This window comes from Cryptomeria japonica, chromosome 3 (assembly GCF_030272615.1).
Source record: "Cryptomeria japonica chromosome 3, Sugi_1.0, whole genome shotgun sequence".
NCBI lineage: Eukaryota > Viridiplantae > Streptophyta > Pinopsida > Cupressales > Cupressaceae > Cryptomeria > Cryptomeria japonica.
This window is the reverse complement of record NC_081407.1, coordinates 73335959-73355351: the sequence shown is the minus strand read 5'-3', so window position 1 is coordinate 73355351 and position 19393 is coordinate 73335959. Positions and strand designations below refer to the sequence as shown.

Sequence of the window (19393 nt, the reverse complement as noted above, 5' to 3'; positions counted from 1 at the left end):
TGAACGTGGCTGTCCAACAAGCACTGCATATTGCTATCCTTGGGATCCTCCACTCGTTTTGACGAACTCTGACATGTATACATGCCCTATTTCCGTATCTTTGATGTGCTCCATGGGAGTGGAAACTTGGGATGGAGAGATCTCATTTTGGTACTTATCATATTTGTATTTCATCTTCTTTTGAGAAGAGGAAGGTTGTAAATTAGTCATCGAACAAGAGCCTAGCACGCTGCGACGAAGATCTAGAAGTTTCAGAGCAACATCAAGATCAGCCAAATGAAACATATTCTTCTTTTCAATGGGAAAAACTCTATCCCTCTTGAGAGGAAAATGGTGAATAAATAGGAACACTTGGAACTTGGTTTTTGGTCAATTTCGTATCTTGGGAGACATGTTACAAGTATGCAAGTGGGGAAGGACATATTTGCAATTGGGTTTTTAAAACCCGAATGCAAGTATACTTGTAATAAGAAAAATGGAAGGATGTGTGAAAAATGGAATTTTGGCATGGAAAAGATAATGAGAATGGAATATGTGAACAAGGGTAATGAATGCGAATGAATAAGGAAAGAATTTTGGAAGATCATCTCTATTTTAACCTCAAGAGAATGAGAAAATCCTTCACTTGTAATCAGGTTTTTAAAACCCGAAATTGGAAAGACAAGCTTTTAACAACTTTGAAACTTGAACTTTTGGCAAAAAATGATGAAGTCTTTAAAACCAAAGGGGAAAAACTCACTTTTTCATCTTACTTGCAATCGAATTTAAAAAACCCGAAATGCAAGTAAAGAGGGAAAAACGGAAGGGGAAAGACAATGCAATCCCTAAATTACATTCAAGACTTGGATAGAAATGGGAAGATCTTTCTTAAACCCGAAATGAAAAAGAACAACACAAGCATAAATCATGATCAATCAAGGAATTTCAAAACAATAAAGACAAAACTGAATACAAAACATACCTTGCTTGATCAAGATGCCCTCCAAAGAGCTGGAATAACTTTGGAAGAAACAATCAACTCCTTAAATAGAAGACAAAATGAAGATGTTGAAACCCTAACCACGTCAGTCCAAATGCCAAGCAAGGGTACATGGTGAAGCAAGGAGAAGAAATGTCTAGGTTAGAGATGCCAAAACGCCTTCCTTCATGCTACAAAACTGGCTCCAAAGGAGGAAAACGTGGCAAATAACCAGCAAAAACGCCTATCAAAATGGGCAAAATGTGGCACCAAAACCATCATAAAAGGGATAGGAATCACCATGCCTCCTTCTTGAATGCATTCCTCCACAAAAATCGGTTTGCCAATCCTCCAAAATTCGAATTCCTTGGAGAAAAATCAGGTCGGGTTCTTGGGAAGAAAGAACAAGTTTTAAATACAAACAAAAGACATGAAATTGGGTTTATAAATCCCCTTTACATGTTTTAATTTGCTTCACTTTTCAACTCACAAGGCAAAATCAGGTTTGTGAGAGAAAAGAACAAGAAGACATCAAATTAACTTGTAATAGGGAAATAAAATCCCCTTTACAAGTTTTAATGACTTAAAAAAAGAACTTGCCATAGGGAAATAAAATTCCCTTTACAAGTGACTAAAAACATAAAAACATGTAATAGGGAAATAAAATCCCTATTACAACTAAAAAGTAACTTTAAAACCTGTAATAAGGAAATAAAATCCCTATTACAACTTAAAATCACTTAAGTATGAATTTTTAAAAGAAATTACAAGTTCTTTCTAACTTATAATTTTAAATTTACTTGTAATATGTCAAAAAAGTTCCTACAATGACTTAAAAGACATAAAACAACAAAGGAGAAATAAAAAACAAGTTACAAGTTTAAAAATTACATAAAGTGCACTTGTAATTCACTTAAAATTTCCCTACAACACTAAAACAAGAGAAAAATAAAACTTGCAATCCAAATAAAATTTCCCATTTGTAGTCAAGAAGAAAAAACCCGAAATTGAAGAAAAAACATAGCAAATGAACTCAAAATGTGATGAAATTTGAAACGTGGATTGAGGATGGATTGAGGATTAAGCTGCAAAATTTTACCTCAGGAAGTGTGCCTTAGAGTAAAATTTTCATTTTTTAACAAAAAATTTAAAAGGGTAGTCCATTTTTGCGAATACAAAAATACGGACAACAGGTTCAATGGAAACCCTCTTTATGAAGGCCTTGAAGTTAACCGATTCTAGCTCAAGTAGAGTTATTTTTCTTGCTGGCCTATAATGACATCATTTTGCATTACACACAGTTTGTGGACTTACCCAGCAAAATCCTTGCAGATAGCGTTTGAGCATGTCCTGCTCACACAAGCCAAATTTCACATTAATTCATCATAATTTTCTTTGTCACTCTTGACTCATCTTGTGAGTTTGGTTTTTTCTTCTCGTGCGTAGGAACATTTGCATTTTCTGCATTTAGTTATCCCTAAGGAATCAAAAATTTTGTTGCCAGAGCCCACTAAGGAATCCAATTGTAGATCTTCTAACATCCAATCAAAGCCACCAGTTTGACTTGGAAATTGTCTTCAGAGGAGGTCAGGTGTATTTAACACTTGTATTAGCTATATGCCACTTTCATCAAGAAAATGTCAAAGCATGTTTATTGTGCTACCACTGTCAATTTTGAAGGTGTTTTGAGCCATCTGTCAAATATCACATTGCCATTTCCAAATGCGCAAAAAACTTGCAACATCAAATCTCTCACAAAAAACGAGTCCAAATCTTGTATGTTGGAATGAATCTAGGACTGGTGAAAGTTTCTATAAACAAGTACTATGCATAATGATCCCCCATCAACATTAATGCACAATAATGGCCTTTCACCTGTGCAATCATCCTTTGGTTGGTTCTTTTTAATCAAAGCTTCCGCTAAAATTGTGCATCATCACTTGGCACTTCTCTTCTTTAATGGGGTACATTCCTTGATGAGCACACAATTATACTGAGAGGGGGTGGGGGGTGAATCTGTATAATGCAACTTTTACTAATTTAAAAACCTTACCAATCACAATAACATCATTAACTCAACATCAATAATCATGCACATGAGAAGAACACAATAACACATAATGATTACGTGGAAACCTTTACGAGAGAAAAACACGGCAAAATATTGCTTTTTTATTAATCTTCTTTTAAAATTTTTTGTGGGCACCAACCGACTAGAGGCACCAACTTCTTATTCAATTTGTGAGCACCAACTGCCACTTCTAAACTTGTATGCACCAAGCTACTAGAGGCACCAACCCCTCGTTCAATTTGTGGGCACCAATCCCCTGGAAGCACCAACTCCCACTTCTGAATTTGTAGGCACCAATCTTCAAAGTACAATTTGATAGACGTATGCAAACTTCCTCTTCAAATTTTCTCCACAAATTTTCTCATACCCTTGTTGAAGTCATCACAACAGTCTTTCACAAATCATCATAAGTTCGTTCCAATGTCTTCACAAAATGAGATCAAAAGAATCTCATAAATCTGCTCATGTATTTGATATATATATCTGCCGTAACCTCTTCTTAACCCTGCCCTTTATGGACACAAATAATCCTTAATATGCTGCTCATAAATCTGCTGTAGCTTATCCTGAAATTCTGCCCTTGAATCCTCTCTTATAATCTTTTATAAATCTGCTCACATACTCTCATAGATCTGCTTATATAATCTTCAATAAATGTGCCTATAAACTCTTATATGTCTGCTTATACAATGTTCTATAATATTGCACGTAAATCCTTCATAAATACTGGATGTATACTTTTTAAAAGTCTGCTCTTCATATATTTGTATCTGCTGGTGTGTAGATGATATAACTCTTTGTTCAATCCACACTTTCTATTTTTCACACAATGCTCTCTTTATATCTTCCCAAGAGAGGCAATTTCATTTAGAGACATCTCCTTTCACCTTTAAAACATAACTCTTTATTTCACATGTTAATTGCATCTCTTCATTAATAAATTTGATTATGTTTGAATGTTATATCTTTATTCTCCACTCACATCTCTTATTCCATTTCAATAAACTTAATTTATCTTCACAAAGTCATACCCATATCACATACTCAAAGGCAGATTCTTTGATATGACTTGTGATGATAACTTATATCTATATGTCTTTGTGAAAAGATTAACTCTTAGGAAAGAGACAAACCTTTGAATGGGTATGTTCTTTGATAACAAAGTTTTAAATACTAATCACATACACACACACACACACACACACACACACACACACACACATATATATACTCCGCTCAGATCTCTTATTCCATTTCAATAAACTTAAGTTATCATCACAAGTCATACCCACATCTTATATCTTTATGTCTTTATGAAAAGATGTAACTCTGAGGAAAGAGACAAACCTTTGAATGGGTATGTTCTTTGATAACAAACTTCTAAATACTAATCACTGTCTTTGAAGATTAACTCTTAGGAAAGAGACAAACCTTTGAATGGGTATGTTCTTTGATAACAAAGTTCTAAATACTAATCACTGCCTTTGAACATTTTATTTTTCTTCAAATATATATATATATATTTATTCATTCTCCGCTCAGATCTCTAATTCCATCTCAATAAACTTAAGTTATCATCACAAGTCATACCCACATCTTATATCTTTATGTCTTTATGAAAAGATGTAACTCTTAGGAAAGTGACAAACCTTTGAATGGGTATGTTCTTTGATAACAAACTTTTATATATATATATATATATTCAACATATACTTCATATATTTCTTATGCCAACATATTTCTTCATAATCCTGAGGAGATGTAATCCTTCTTAAAGGAGATGACCACTTGAATGGTCATGACTTCTTAAAATTCTGCTATAAATGCTTCACAAATCTGCATAATCTCCTCTTCATAAATGCTTCACAAATCTGCATTTGTCTTTCTTTTAGTTCTGCAATATTCTTCATATTTCTTTCATAATTTTGCTCGTATTCCTCTTCAAGGGTCTGTTTCTTCAAATCTGAATGATGCTATTTTCTTGCTACTCACTTATCTTCTTCTCCGCATTTCACCATCACCATTTATATCTACATATTCTTATGCCTCATGATGAAAGAGACATCTCTTTGAATAGAGATGACCTTTATAAAAGTCATCACCTTTTGTGTTGGTTGCCTTTTAAAATGCTTTTATTTATCTTCAAATCAATCTGATTTTATATCTTCTTAAATTCGAATAATCTTCATTGCAAAAAACTTATTTTATTTCCCATTTATTTTCTATTTATACCATTGCATGGTCTTATGAAGAGAGGCATCCCATTCATGTAGAAAGGCATCTTCAAGGGAAACATCCTTTGTTAACTAATCATGATAAGCTTACCAACAATCTTCAATACAACTTTGACATCAACGACAACCTTCTAACAATCTCGTCCATACATCAACGATAATTTGCCTAGACAACAAAACCATTATTGACATGACCTTGACAACATTTCCAACATTCTTGTATTGTTAAACATATTGAAGTCTCATCTTTTCTATGAAGAACTAAATTCAAAATCAGTGTAGGTCTATATAATGAATATACTGGGTAAAGTTCTTTCTAGTCTAATTGATTGTCTCTGCTATATGTAATTCTTTATAATGTGCTTATTAGAGAAGCCATACTTGTTCATGTAAGCATTCAAAGATTCACACGCTTTCGTTTGGGAACTAGTTTTTCCAGTTAAGATGTTCAGTTAGGATTGATGTTTGCGTATATAACATCTTCATATCTTTGTGAGAGGAAATGATTGTAATCATCTCAGAAGCAATCCAAGCATCACTTACATTTCATTAACCTATGAATTATGATATGCATATACTTGAGGCTGAGAAGCCAAACTACAAAACAGCAATATGGAATGAAACAAGATAATTCAGGTAAAAAATATTGTTAGCACTTGATTGCATATCTAACACAGTTTTGAAAAATTTGTCACAGACAAGAGCAGCGTTTCCAACGGGGATTATTGCACTTATAAGGTATGTGGGTGGATTTATCTTCTTATTACCTTTTGTTTATGCTTCTTATCTGACCTACTGTAATCCTATTCTCAATTGAATTCCGTACTCTTACATTTGTATTTCGTTGCTCTTTTGTTGACTGTACATGCAAAAGTCAGCTCATATTGGGCTTCATGGATATATAAGGTTATTATTATTTCATATTGGAACAACCAATGCCATAGTACATCACTAAATCATTTCATCAAAATGCACATGATTATCTACAGTTTTTTGGGTCTTATTAGGTTGCATAAACTTGTCTGAAGTTTTCTGGTCCTATGTATGTATGTTTTATCATGGCTCAAAGAAGTTATAGTTTCTTCACAGCTGGCGTGTGAATCATTTATAGCTTCTCACTGTTCACCAAAGCTGTTTTCTGGTGGAGCTAGACCTCTCAGTCACTGCATTGAGCCATATAGTTAGTGTTGGAGTAATGACAATCTGCGTAGAATGTTGCATTTGTGTTAATGTGATTTTTCTTCTTTTCATCTTTGACACCTGTGAGCTGGTTTGAAAAAAAATAAAAATTGAAAATGCACACAAATAATATAATATTCACAATATTAGATGTATCTAAGTATGAATTCCCTTCATGGAGGACACGAATCAAGACTCATGCATAGGGTAATAGGTTAGTGTTGATGTGGCGAAAGTCGCATCACTGCAAACTCCATCCAGCCAACGCAGAATAGAATGTACTCGCTGAGTATCCTATCCTCTCTTTATATAAGGAAATCCCTAATGCTGTTTTTTGTGTTTGATCAGAGGGGACGATCTCAAGGTTTTGATTGTCAGGTCTTGACTGCGGGATTACTCAGTGGTTTGATGTGTTTTGCTGGAAACACAAAGGGGACTTACGGTGAGATGGGCAATTGCTGGATGAGTTCCCTAAAATTCTAACAGTCTCGTTATCGGTTGGTTTCAGTTGGATTGATACTAATTCAGCAGGACTGCGGGGCTTCTTGGTAAAAAAAGGGGGAAAAAGAGGGATAGGGAAAAGAGATATAGGAAATCTAATTATTTAACTAAGATAGCATATTTAAGAAAAAGAGATAGACACCTCCAAATAACCAGATTAAACACTATCAGCTATTTAAGCACAACATTTGTAAGAATCTAGTGCGATCTTCAAGGGAAAATTAAGTTTTCATGCTATTAAACATAACTTCAGAACTTTAACATTCATTCACTAAGTGTTTAATAACCGAACTAAGCATGTGAGAGGGTTCAGACTAACCATGCAAAAGGAATGACAGTCAGTCAATCCCTAATGGTATGAACAACGAGGATTCTATCAGATGTTTATCTAGAAAATGCTATAGAAAAAATGAAAGACATAACAGAATAATTCAAATGGTGAAGGAGACCATGCACTCACAATGAAATAGAAACAGCCTTAACTTTGCATTAAATCTTGTGTAAATTTTGCCAGAGCTTCAACAACAATCAATGAACTTCTTACAAAATGAGGGAAAACCAGTCCCCTTTAAATAGGTTTCCAAAAACAGATGAATGGCCAAGATCTAAACTAAATAAGTGGCCCAAATTCATCTTTACAAAAGGTACCCATACCCATAAATGGAGGGTAAATATTAGCAACCACCCAAAGGGGAGCAATAACTACCTACAAAAGGTAATTAAAATTATCCATAACAATTCAAAAAGTGCACATGCACAAAAGTTTTAAAGTTTACAGTTGACTTGGCAGTCAAATATGAACTTTGGCCAAAAAGTGACTTTTTCAAATTTGAAAGAAAAAAGCACTTTAGGAAAGCACTTTTTCTTTTCCATCTGTAGATTCTCTTTCTAAAAATTCATCTTCGCCATGCAAATACTCTTTCCAAAGGTCCTACCTGTTGCACGTTCTTTGCGAATATACTCCTGGAACAACAAACTGAACGGAGGCATAGGGGGATGACGAATTTTATACTGCATGCCCTCTAGATAACGGTCTACGTGCTTCAAACCATCCTGCCAGCTGGACCGATTACACTCAAAACACAACATGTCTGAATGTAGCTGACCTGCAAAACCAAGGTCCTCGGTGGAGTAGGCAATCTTGTCTGTTCTCAATCTTTTCTCCCAGTCCGACTGCATTACGTCATCTGACAGATCATTTTTCCACCCCAAAACCATTCATCGGAGGATTGTCTTGTCAAGTTCTTGCATGTTCTTCAGAATTCCCTCGCATGCATCTTGCTCTTTGTCAATGATTTCCCTTGTCTTATTCTTCATAGTGATAATCCAGTACCATTCTTTAAAAACGTTGATATCGTGGGGGTTCGGGATGGCGGAGAGTGTAGGGATCTATGCCTAGGTCCAGAAAAGAGTTCTTACAAGAGGCAGAGTTGTAGCAGCTACCTCATGGATTCTGAGGTATTCCTGTTTTACCTCGAGCAGCCTGACCAAAATGGTCTCTCGATGGTGGGCCATTTCTTTTACCTCTTCAATGTTTTGCTCTCCTCTTTCTTTAAAGCCTTGCATCCATTTCTTGATGGCCTTGCAAGTATCTTGTACTCCCTCAAATTCTGTTGTGGTCCTCTGTGCCAATGCTGTCGGGGGAATGTGGGATTCAGAAGCATTATGCAATGGTCTCAGGAGTTGATCAATGTACCCCTCGGCCTGCTCAGCACGAAATCGATACATGTTCTTTTCAGCTGTTATCTCTTCGAGTTGTCTTAGCACGTTTTGCATGGAGTCTTTGAATTCCTCCCTTTCCCGCTCCTTAGTGGCTCGTCCGATGGGGACAGTTGTGATGCTATAATCAGCCAATGTAATTTGATTTGCTGGCTTGTCGACAGGTGGGGTGGCGATATGAAGGGTATGGTTCCTTTGCTCATCATGGGTTATCTTGGAATACGCCTTGGGCTTTTTCTTCCCCTTGGCCTTGGCTTGGTCTTATGCATGAGAAGATGTCTTCCAAGTCGATGGGTGGCTTGGTGGCTGCCTTGCACTGAGCTCGAGCAACTAACCAGTCTTGAGGTATGGTCTGGGTTGATGCTATAGTTAAATTTGCACTCTGCTCTTTAATGTTTTCAGTCGGCTCATTGCATATTTGCAGCTGCTCCGTGAGAGGAGGAGTGGAGGAAGTGTCAAGTTCTTTGCTCACAGCCGAATTCTCTCCCACTTCACTGAACAATTGTCTAGTATCTTCATGTGATGGTTGCTCTTCAACCTTTTCAGGCTCGCGAGTCTCATTTGTCCTTTGCTCTCCTTCAACAGTGGAGTCATCCTTGGTAGTACTATGCAGCTACAATTCATGGCGGCTCTGCTGGGTGGGTTCATGCATCTCCAACCCTTGAATGGACGAAATCTCTCCTTCCTCCACTTGATTCTCAGGTTCGGCAGATTCAATGGCTCTTACCTCGGTATCTAGCCTGTCGAGTGCAGGAGGATCATCAGCTCTGAATGCATCAATATCACTCTGGGAAGGCGGAGCAGGTATATAATCTAGTTCAACTACATCATCAGATGAACTGGGGTCTTTTGATGATCAAGTGACCTCTGGTCTCCTAATAGGGATCTTTTCCCTTGTTCTTTTAGATGTCTGAGTCCCTCTAGAGGCTTTAGCCTTCTTCCCTTTTTCAGGCTTTTCAACCTCTTCCTTTGGTGCACTGGAGGTTCCCTCATCTTCAGAAGACTGAGAATCAAGGCTACCCATCATTTGGTAGGTGAACTAGACTCCCTCATGAATCAGTTGCTCAATTTGCTGGTGCAACCATTGGTCAGTGTATCTTCCTGGGGCTGCCATAACCGCCTCAAAATCAGTGATTGGATCTTGCGACCAATTGACGCCTGGCAAAAGATGTCTTACCGCCTCGAATTCCCAGACTTGTAGGCAATTTCCTGAATCTGTTAACTAATTTGGGACTCGACGGTATTTATAGAGTCGCATATGCTGCACACTCAGCCTTGAATATTCGCGTCGTTGGACTTCATAGTCATCAGAGCAGTGTTTCCAATAATCTTCAACTGACTTCTTTGCTCTGTATCGCCTACCATAGGCTCTCTTTGCCAGATTGTCGTGATCAAAGCATTTCCTTGGGAAATGTTCTTATAGGCCGTAGGAGGCTAGTTCTGCAAGGGATTCCTTTGCATGAGCTAGGTTCTTCAGATGGACATCAAGGTTACCTATGATCATAGGGAAGATGAATCCAGATTGCTTTTTGTCTCTGAGTAAACTGCTCGCCGGACGTGACTGCCTTGCGACTTCTAGAAGAACTATTTTGTCGGTTGGGTATCGCGGAAGTCGGAAAGGAGTGCCGTCAAAGCCAGCTATTTGGATGTAGGAGAACCTTGGGAACTGGATGAAACCAGGCGCCATACCTCTGTATTAGAATAGTAGCTTGCTCTGAGAGTCTTATGTGTAGTCCTCCTTGTATCAGCTTGACCAAGCGTTTGTGAAGGCGTCATTGACGCGCTCATACTGACCAACCGCACAAGCAGGGCTATTTTTTTCCCTTTGAGCTATGTCCTGATAGTGCAGCTGTGGATAATAGTCATATACCTTCACCTGATTGGGTCCATTCCCAATCTCACCCTTCATGATTAAACCCGACAGTGGCTGGTTTCTGGTTAACATGTAGACCAAATAGGATGTCATAGTAAAGTACTTTTTCGCCTCAAGTTCGATCAATTGGGTATGGATGTTGTCACTTATGATCTGGGCCCAGTTGAACTTGGATTTCCCAGCGAAGACCTATTCTGTGAAGTGGAACATCCACTCTTCAAAGTAGTTGGATTGGGGAAGTCCCATAATCCTGCTGAGGAATGTGACCATGTCTCCATGCTCGTGAAAGTCACTCCAGGGGGTCTTTTTCCCAATCCTGATGCTCGGAGGTCTTCTCTCCTTGTAGCACTCCTCATTTATCAGTGTTCTCCATTTGGCAGGGTTCATATCATACTCCACTTGCGCTTCATCTATAGTTGTTGTTATGGGGTTGTTCGGGAAGGGAATATCAAATGCGTCGCCAATGGCTTCAGGAGTGAAGTCAGCGAGGACCATATTCTCGAGGAGCACCAATTTGGAGTTTGGTTGGTAATGTCGAGCAGCCTCTACTACTAGTTCATAGTTTTGTACTGATGGGGGAAATCCTACTGCTTGGGCGATGCCACTTTCCATCATCCGCCTAGGCCTGCCATAGGCATTAGGGGAGAAAACTCGATCTCTGAAATCTTGAATATCAAAACTCGATCTCTGAAATCTTGAATATCAATATGCCCCAGGTCAGTATCACCTACATTTTCCCACGTACTCTAAACCTTTGATTCCCTCAGTCCTCCTCTCTGATATTGATACTTAATCTTTTCGACTTTGCGAGGAATATCTGACTTGGATGCTCGGGATGTCTTGGCTGCAATAGGTGTCTTTGATGATTCTACCACCGATTTAGGCATTTATCCTGCATAGGCGGACGTGGATTACGAGACGATATAAAGGAAATAAAGCAAGTTAGATGAAGGGATATGCCAGCACACAAGGATCAACTTGAAAACCGAATTTAAAGAAGAGCGTAATACTTTAGCTAAAAAGCTTGATTGATTTAGACATGAATATTTATGAAGCTTTTCGATTGCAAATTTATTTATTCGGCTGTGGCTCAAAGACTTAGGCGATTTCGATTACTGAATTTACACTTAGGCATTTTAAGATCAATTTTCAAAACGGACGAAGTTAAAAATTTTCCCTAAGTCTGAAAATGCATTTTCTGGCTGATTCCTAGGAACAGACTTGGATTTTAATTGCACCTGACGTCTTATAAGTGGGAAAAGATGCGGTTTTAAGACTTAATCATTTTAATCAATTTTGCACAAACACATCTATCCCATTTTGCAAATATTTCAAACGATTTCAAGAGAGACGAAGCAAACTTACCTGGCGAAAATGAATGGCGTGAATCCGCACAACCTGTCTTGCAAGAATGATTTCCTTTGGATTTTGAAAAATGTCTCTCTTATGCCCTACGTTTTGGAAAAGACAAACTCACAATTTGCAAATTTGGGAATGAGAGAGTTCTGCAATTTCAAATTTCAACAGTTAATTCCCTATTCCCAATTTCGCGCCTATGATTTGGAAAGAAAATGCAGTTTAGAAACTTGGACATAGCGATTTTACCTTGATTGGGATTGTGACTTCTGCGTGATTCTTCAAACTGCGTCAAAGATGGGTGTTTTAAATGGGTTTATGGCGTTTGAAAACCTCTTATAGCGTGATTCCAGAGGTTTGAAGAGCTTTGCTAACTTTTAACTTTTATCTTTCACGCCATTTTTGGCGATTTTTGGAGAATGGGGAGGGTTTCCAAACCTTGGCAAAAATTGCAATCTCCTTTTGGGGTGCAACTTTGGCAATTTTAACTAAAACGCAGTCTTAAAAGCATTGCGATTTTCCTAGGTCACGATTTTGGGGTTTTATCCGAATTTCGGAGTCTGGAGGTAATTTGCAAGCTTATGCTTTATCGCGATATTCCTCTAAATGCGATTTTCGGCATTTTAGAGGCTTTTGCAAGTTTGTGAGTTTTCGCCCTTTACCCTTGATGTGCGATTTTCAGGAATTTAGAGGCCTTTTTAAACTTTACACTTCCACGCACCTTTACCTCCTTTCGCGATTTTCCCTGATATTGCAAATTTCGGGTTTTTGGTGGAGTTTGCAAGTTTATAAAACCTTTCGCATTTTTGCCTTCTAACACGAACTTCGGGGTTTTGGTGGCGTTTGCAAACTTTGTAACTTTTAATACTTTTTTCCCATAATGCGCTTTTCGGCATTCTAGGGAGTTTTGAAAACTTTCAACTTTATATTTCTCCCTCCTCACGCAATTTCCGGGAATTTGAAGAGATTTGCAAACTTTTCATTTTTTACGCACTTACCTCTTTATGCAATTTTCGAGAATTTGAGGGGGTTTGAAAGTTTTAACTTTTCGCAATATTCCCTTATAACGCGATTTCGGCATTTTGCGGCACTTTGCATGTTCTTTTTTTTTTTTTTTCGCATTTTCACCTTATATTGCATTTTTTTCCAATACTGCGATTTTCGGCACTTGAAGGAGGTTTGAAAGTTTTGCCTTTTCACACCATTCCTTCATAATGCGAATTTCAGGTTTTTGGGATGATTTGAAAACTTTCCTTTCCCTCTCGCAATTACCCTCTGACTGGCGAAAATTGGGATTTTCACCCATTTTGCAAACTTTTAAAACCTTATTTAATTTCCTCCTTAGTGCAAATTTTAGGATTTGGAGGAGTTTTGTCAGTTTTTTGACAGTTTGCATTCCTTTACCTCTCCTATATCCTTTGGCGAAAATCGACACTTTGGGTCCTCATGCGACCTTCAGACGCCTTATCTTTTACTTGGGGGATTCAACCAGTTTCTATCATTCTATGCCTATCTCAAGCGATTTTACAAATTTGAATGATCTCTTGGAATTTCAATGCCCGAAGGTTCAACTGACCCTGCGAATTCACAGGTCTCCACCCATGACATCATCATCTCATGGACTGATTATGGGGACGCTCAAAAGGGCGCGAGACACCCTGCGTAGGACACAACAGGGCGAAGGCGAAAAGACCAAAAAGCGGAAAGGGGACCCTGTCGACGACAGGGAGCGTGTGCAACGCACAACAGTTAGATAGGCCATGGAGGACATGAATTTGAATTATATTCATGGAGGACACGAATCAAGACCAGGCAGGAGGTTAGATAGGCCATGGCATCCTCGAGGTAATTCCTCTAGACCTCAGGATTTTTCCTTGAATGTTCAGAGAACTCGTAGAAATCAAGGCTTCCAAAAATCAGTGCGGTTCCACAATCAATATTCAAATCAGGGCCCCTTTAGGCGGCAATCCATTCGGACAGATATCCAAAAGCCTTTGAGCTTCTAGGGAATGAATAAATTTCAGCAGCTACATAAGAACCAGACCTATCAAAGGCACTCCTGGTTGGGATCTCAGGCAAGTTTCCCTCTAGAGAGAACAGTCATTCCTCGCTGGTCCGGCTCTGCTCAGAATGCAAGCTTCCAAAAACAATGGTCCAATGATGCTGTGAAGCACCAAAGCTTAGACTCTTGGGCTAAGAAAGTGGCAATAGGCCCAAACAACATCCCAATTTCAGCTAGGGTTCAGAAATGCTCTCCTTCCAAGGAACCCCTATCATATAATCGGGATACTCACCAAAATCTGCAAGCTCGCACATTAGCTGCATCCACCATGTCCTTCAGGGGTACGAAGGCCTTGGGCTTCAGAAAACCGTTTTCTCAGCGGCTGACTCCTAACTTTGATCGCAAGGACCAGAAATGGAACAGGAAGTCCATGGGTAGCAAACTGTTTGTTCTACCTTCGGATTCCTTGAACCCTATAATTGCCCGATTCAACAAAAATGCTTTCTTCGCACAATGGTGTGGTAGTGGCAGGAATAGCATCGATATAATCACCTGGTGGAAGTCTTCATTCCCAGGCTTGATTTTAGTCAGACAACTTCAAAATGATTTCTTCTTTCTAGAATGTGTTGATTCATCTTTAAAGAGAGCAATCACGAAAGGCTGTCCTTTATTCTTCCAAGGGTCGACCTTCATTTTATAGATTGGAAACCAGGCTTCGACCCGGTGCATCATAGATTTGAGAAAACCCCAGTTTGGCTGTCTTTAGTGGGCCTCCCATCTGAGTTTTGGTGCTCGGAGGCTTTGCTGAAGATAGGTGACGCTTTATGATCCTTAGTGGGTATTGAGACGGATTTCCTTAAAGGCCTCAAAGGAGATGTAGCAAACATCTATGTGGAGATTGACATTAAGAAAGGCTTTTATAGCGACTTAGAAATTATTTCAGAAATGGGTAGATGGAAACAAAAAGTGATAAGGATGGGAAAGGAAATCCTTGGCAAATGTATCCTTCGAAACCAAATAGTAAAAAATAGCTCAGTGGCAGCTTCTATGGGTGCTCTCCACCTTCCTCATCCGCCTTAAGAACTAATTTCTACTGATCAAGACGGTTAGAAGATGGTCAAGGGCCTGGAAAATCTATTAGTATCACCTGCTTTGGAGGCAGCCTAGGCAAGCAAGAATGCTTCTTGGCAGTCTCAAGATAGAGCTCTAGCTTCTCCACCCGTCTCTCCAGCTCCTCTAGACTCACAGTTCCTCCACACTCCCAGAACAAAACAACTTTCTAGAGGAAAGCCAGGCGAGCTGATTCATTCTAGCCCAGGTAAGGTCCCTCAGACATCTCTACCTTCTCCTTTAAGTTGTCCCCCTCTTATTCTTTCTCCGATTGTTTAGATCCAGTCTCAAAATGCTGTTAGAAGTTTGTTTGGTAAAAAGAAAACTCCTTCCCTGACCAGAGGAGTGTTTAATATATTCTCCCAACCTCCTGCTAAGGTTTCAAAAAGGAAGAATAGTTTGAGGCGAAAGAAACTAAGGGGAACCCTTCAGCAAATAAATTCTATTAAAAAACCTATGCATCTTGCTAAAATCCTGCAGGAAGAGGATGTCATTGAAAATGATCTTAAAGCTGACCTAGAGGAGGATCATGAGCCACATCTATTTGATGGAGAGATTTATTCTTCCTCAAATTTACCCCCATCAAACCAGTATTTTAATCTTTCGGCAGAAATTCCTAATCCATTCATGTTTTCTCTGTCTTTAGCGCCTCAAGACCTGGTCTCTTCCTTAGATCAGCATGCTTAGAAACTTCTTCAGGATTTTATGATTGAGGATGAAGACCCAGAATCAATTTTAGATACTCCCCTAGCAGTTCTATACTCTCAGATTAAGGAAAAAAAGGAAACTAGGGCTATATCAGAATCATGAGGGACTGGAGAAACCAAACTTTGGTTCTTCCCCTCCTAAGAAGGGTCGCAAATCCCTCATTGAAGCCAAAACCCAAGATGGTGTTGCGGAGAATCAATCAAAACTACCAGATCTATGGAAAGTAGGGAAGGGTAATCCCCTTCCTGAACAACAATGAAAATCTTATCATGGAATGTTAGGGGTCTCAATGCCCCTAACAAACAAAGGGTGATCAAAAGAAGTATTCTTTTGGTCATTGCAGACATCATCTTCTTGCAAGAAACCAAATTGGATAGTAAGCAAGCAGTCACATTTGGAAGTGGAATTAGCCCTCTATTTCAGACATCTATGCATTTGTCAGTGGCTTCAGAAGGGGCCTCAGGGGGCTTAATGATAATCTGGAAGCCTTCCCAAGTTAAAGCTGAGGGTATTGCTTCTAATAGAAATTGGCTTCTTGCCAAAATTACTCATCTTCAGAGAAATACTACCTTTTTTGTTATAAACACTTATGGCCCGGTGTCCCCACACAAAAATCGTCTCTTATGGTCCTCTTTAGATGGAGTGTTGTCTTCTTTGATTGAGGAACAACTTTTTATAGGAGGAGACTTCAATGCCATTAGGAAAGCTTCTGACAAAAGGGGAGGAATTACCTGCTTAGGTGGATCTCAGCAGGACTTCAATGATTGGATTGAAAGGAATGGTCTATTGGAAATAGATTTAGGGGACACCTACACATGGACAAATAGAAGGAAAGGATTTAGTAATATAGCTGAAAAAATAGATAGATTCTTTTGGCAAGGAGACTTGAGGCTCTTTCCATTTCCCCCCTCTTGTTCTGTTCTCCCTTGCTCAAGATCAGACCATTATCCCATTCTGCTTTCTCTGCTCAGCAATGAGGATATTTGTAGAGCCCCATTTAGGTTTGAGAATATGTGGATGAAAGATCCAAACTTTCTCACTTTGATAGAGAATTGGTGGAAGGAAGAATCATTTGAAGGTTCAAAACTCTTTTGCTTTACTGCAAAACTAAAATTTGTAAAGCAGAAATTGCTTCAATGGAATTCCTAGTATTTCAAAAATATTTTTTCAACAAAAAGATCTCTAGAAGAGAGAATGGCAGCACTAAATGATAAGATTATCTTGGTGGGAATGGATCGGGAATCCTGTCATCAAGAAAAGAATCTCCCCTTGGAGTATGAGGATATTTTGTCAAAAGAAGAAATCTTCTGGAAACAAAAGTCTAGAGAGAACTAGCTTAGAATGGGTGACAAAAATACCAAGTTTTTCCATAATGTAACAAAGCTTAGAAGGGGTAAGAACTGGATATCAAAACTGGAGACTAAGAATAACCAAACCATAGAGGACCCTGATGAGATAAAGAAAGAGATCACCACCTTTTTCTTTAATCTCTTAAATAACATAGAAGGATCCCAATTGCCTGAACAAAAAAAGTTGTTGGAAGTGATTTCCAAGATTATCACAGATGAGCAGAATCAAAATCTAAATGAGAGAATTAAGTCGGAGGAAGTATTTCAAGCTCTTAATCAACTTCCCTCTGGTAAAGCTCCTGGCCCGGATGGTTTCCCTGCAGATTTCTTCAAGAAGTGCTGGCATATTTTAGGTCAGGACCTTGCAGATGCACTGGAATGCTCAAGAAGATCAGGGAGAATTCTTAAAGAAGTAAATAATACGTTTATAGCTCTCATACCAAAGAAGGAGAATGCATTATATCTAGGAGATTTCAGACCCATATCCCTATGCAATACAGTTTGCAAAATTCTCTCAAAAGTCATGATGAACAGAATGAAGCTCCTCATGGCAAGTATTATATCAGATGAAAAGACAGGATTCGTCCCAGGCCGCTCAATTCTTGATGGGGCAATAATAGCGCAAGAAGCAATCCATACTCTTCAAAGCACAAAAAGACCAGGTATGATAATAAAATTAGACATATCAAAAGCTTATGATAGTGTAGATTGGCGTTTCCTATGCAAAGTCATGCAAGCCTTCGGCTTTGCAAAGCAATGGATAGACTGGGTGTTTGAATGCATCTCAACTCCTAAATTCTCAATTTTGATAAACGGAAAGCCAACAGGCTTCTTCTCTTCTACAAGGGGTATCAAACAAGGAGACCCTATTTCTCCTTTCCTCTATATCATAATGGGGGAGGCATTGGGAAGGTCAATTAAAGCAAGCCACTTGAATAATCTTTTAGAGGGTATCAAAGTAACCAGGAACTTTGCAGTCACACACCAGCAGTTTGCAGATGACAACCTCCTCTTGGGGGCTGCAAAAATCAAGGAAGCAATCCACCTAAAACAGATTTTAGAAACCTATGGGAAGGCCTCAAGCCAAATAAGAAACAAGGATAAATCTAAGGTCTATTTCTTCTTTACCTCTAATCTTTTGTAGGCCGAGATCCTTAGAATTTTAGATTGCAGAGAAGGATCTCTCCGTTGCATCCATTTGGGCATCCCAATAGACCTAGGTTTGAGGAACACTAAATCTTGGGACCCCTTAAAGTTAAAAGTGGAACAAAACTCAAACTCGTGGAAAGGAAAGTGGCTTTCTTGGGCTGGAAGATTACTGATGATACAAGCAGTGGTCTCAACTCTTCCTATTTACCTATTATCCATCTTATCCTTATCAACAAGTGCCAATGCCTTTTTAATTAAGAAGATGAGAATTTTTTTTTGGCAAAATACTGAGGAAAACCACAAAATTGCCTTAATTGCCTGGGATAAAATAATCAAGCCCAAGATAATAGGGGGTTTAAGCATCAAGAATCTTAAACTGCAAAACAAAGCCTTAGGGGCCAAACTAGTTTGGAAGTTCAGTAATAATCCTAACATCACATGGGTCAGAATGCTGGCAACCAAGTACCTACCAGATCAGGATCCTCTCAATCTTCTTAGAACAGGCACTTTCCCCAAGGGATCTAGAACCTGGAACTTCATCATCTCTTGTAGAAAATTTATTTCAGAACGGATCACATGGGATATTAATGATGGATCTTCAAGTCTCTTTTGGGAGGACTCTTGGGGTGGCTATCCATCTGTTGCGAACTCCCTCAACATACCTATAACAGAGCACTGGTTTAAGCAACATTGGGGTGTCCGAGTTAGAGATTATTTGGTAGAGGATGGCCCACCTAATACTCAAAGTTGGAGGTGGAAATCAATGGAAGGATTGCCAATCTCAGGGGAAGATTTAAACCTACTCTCAGAACTTCTAAAAGCAAGAAATATCAATCTGAGAAGAGGAGAAGACTCTTTAATTTGGGCATCCTCTAAAACAGGGCAGTATAACTCTAAAGATGGCTACAGAGTGCTAGTCAGTAGTTCTGATCAGGACAAGCAGGATATTCCGAAGAAGCTGTTTTGGAGTTCCAAGGTCATTCCAAAGGCAGGGATTTTTGCGTGGCTAGCTTATCAAAGAAAAATCTTAATTGCAGAAAAGTTTACAAAAATGGGGTATGAAGGACCTTCAAGGTGCATTATGTGTAAAGCCGAGGCAGAGTCAGTGGACCGTCTCCTACTGAACTGCCCCTTTGCATCCAAATGCTGGCGCTGGCTCTGTGCTAAACTGGGGCTGATCATAG

At 38.8% G+C, this 19393-nt stretch overlaps 1 protein-coding gene across 4 annotated transcripts in view; it reads left to right on the top strand.

Moving 5' to 3' along the window:
* LOC131032357 (protein FATTY ACID EXPORT 1, chloroplastic) overlaps positions 1-19393 on the top strand; it is a 171920-nt gene that overhangs the window by 148876 nt on the left and 3651 nt on the right. For all 4 annotated transcript variants that reach the window (XM_059218066.1, XM_057963306.2, XM_059218065.1 and 1 more), the window contains one exon: positions 5961-6001. In XM_059218066.1, coding sequence (XP_059074049.1) covers positions 5961-6001 — 41 coding nt within the window. The remainder of the gene's footprint in view (positions 1-5960; positions 6002-19393) is intronic.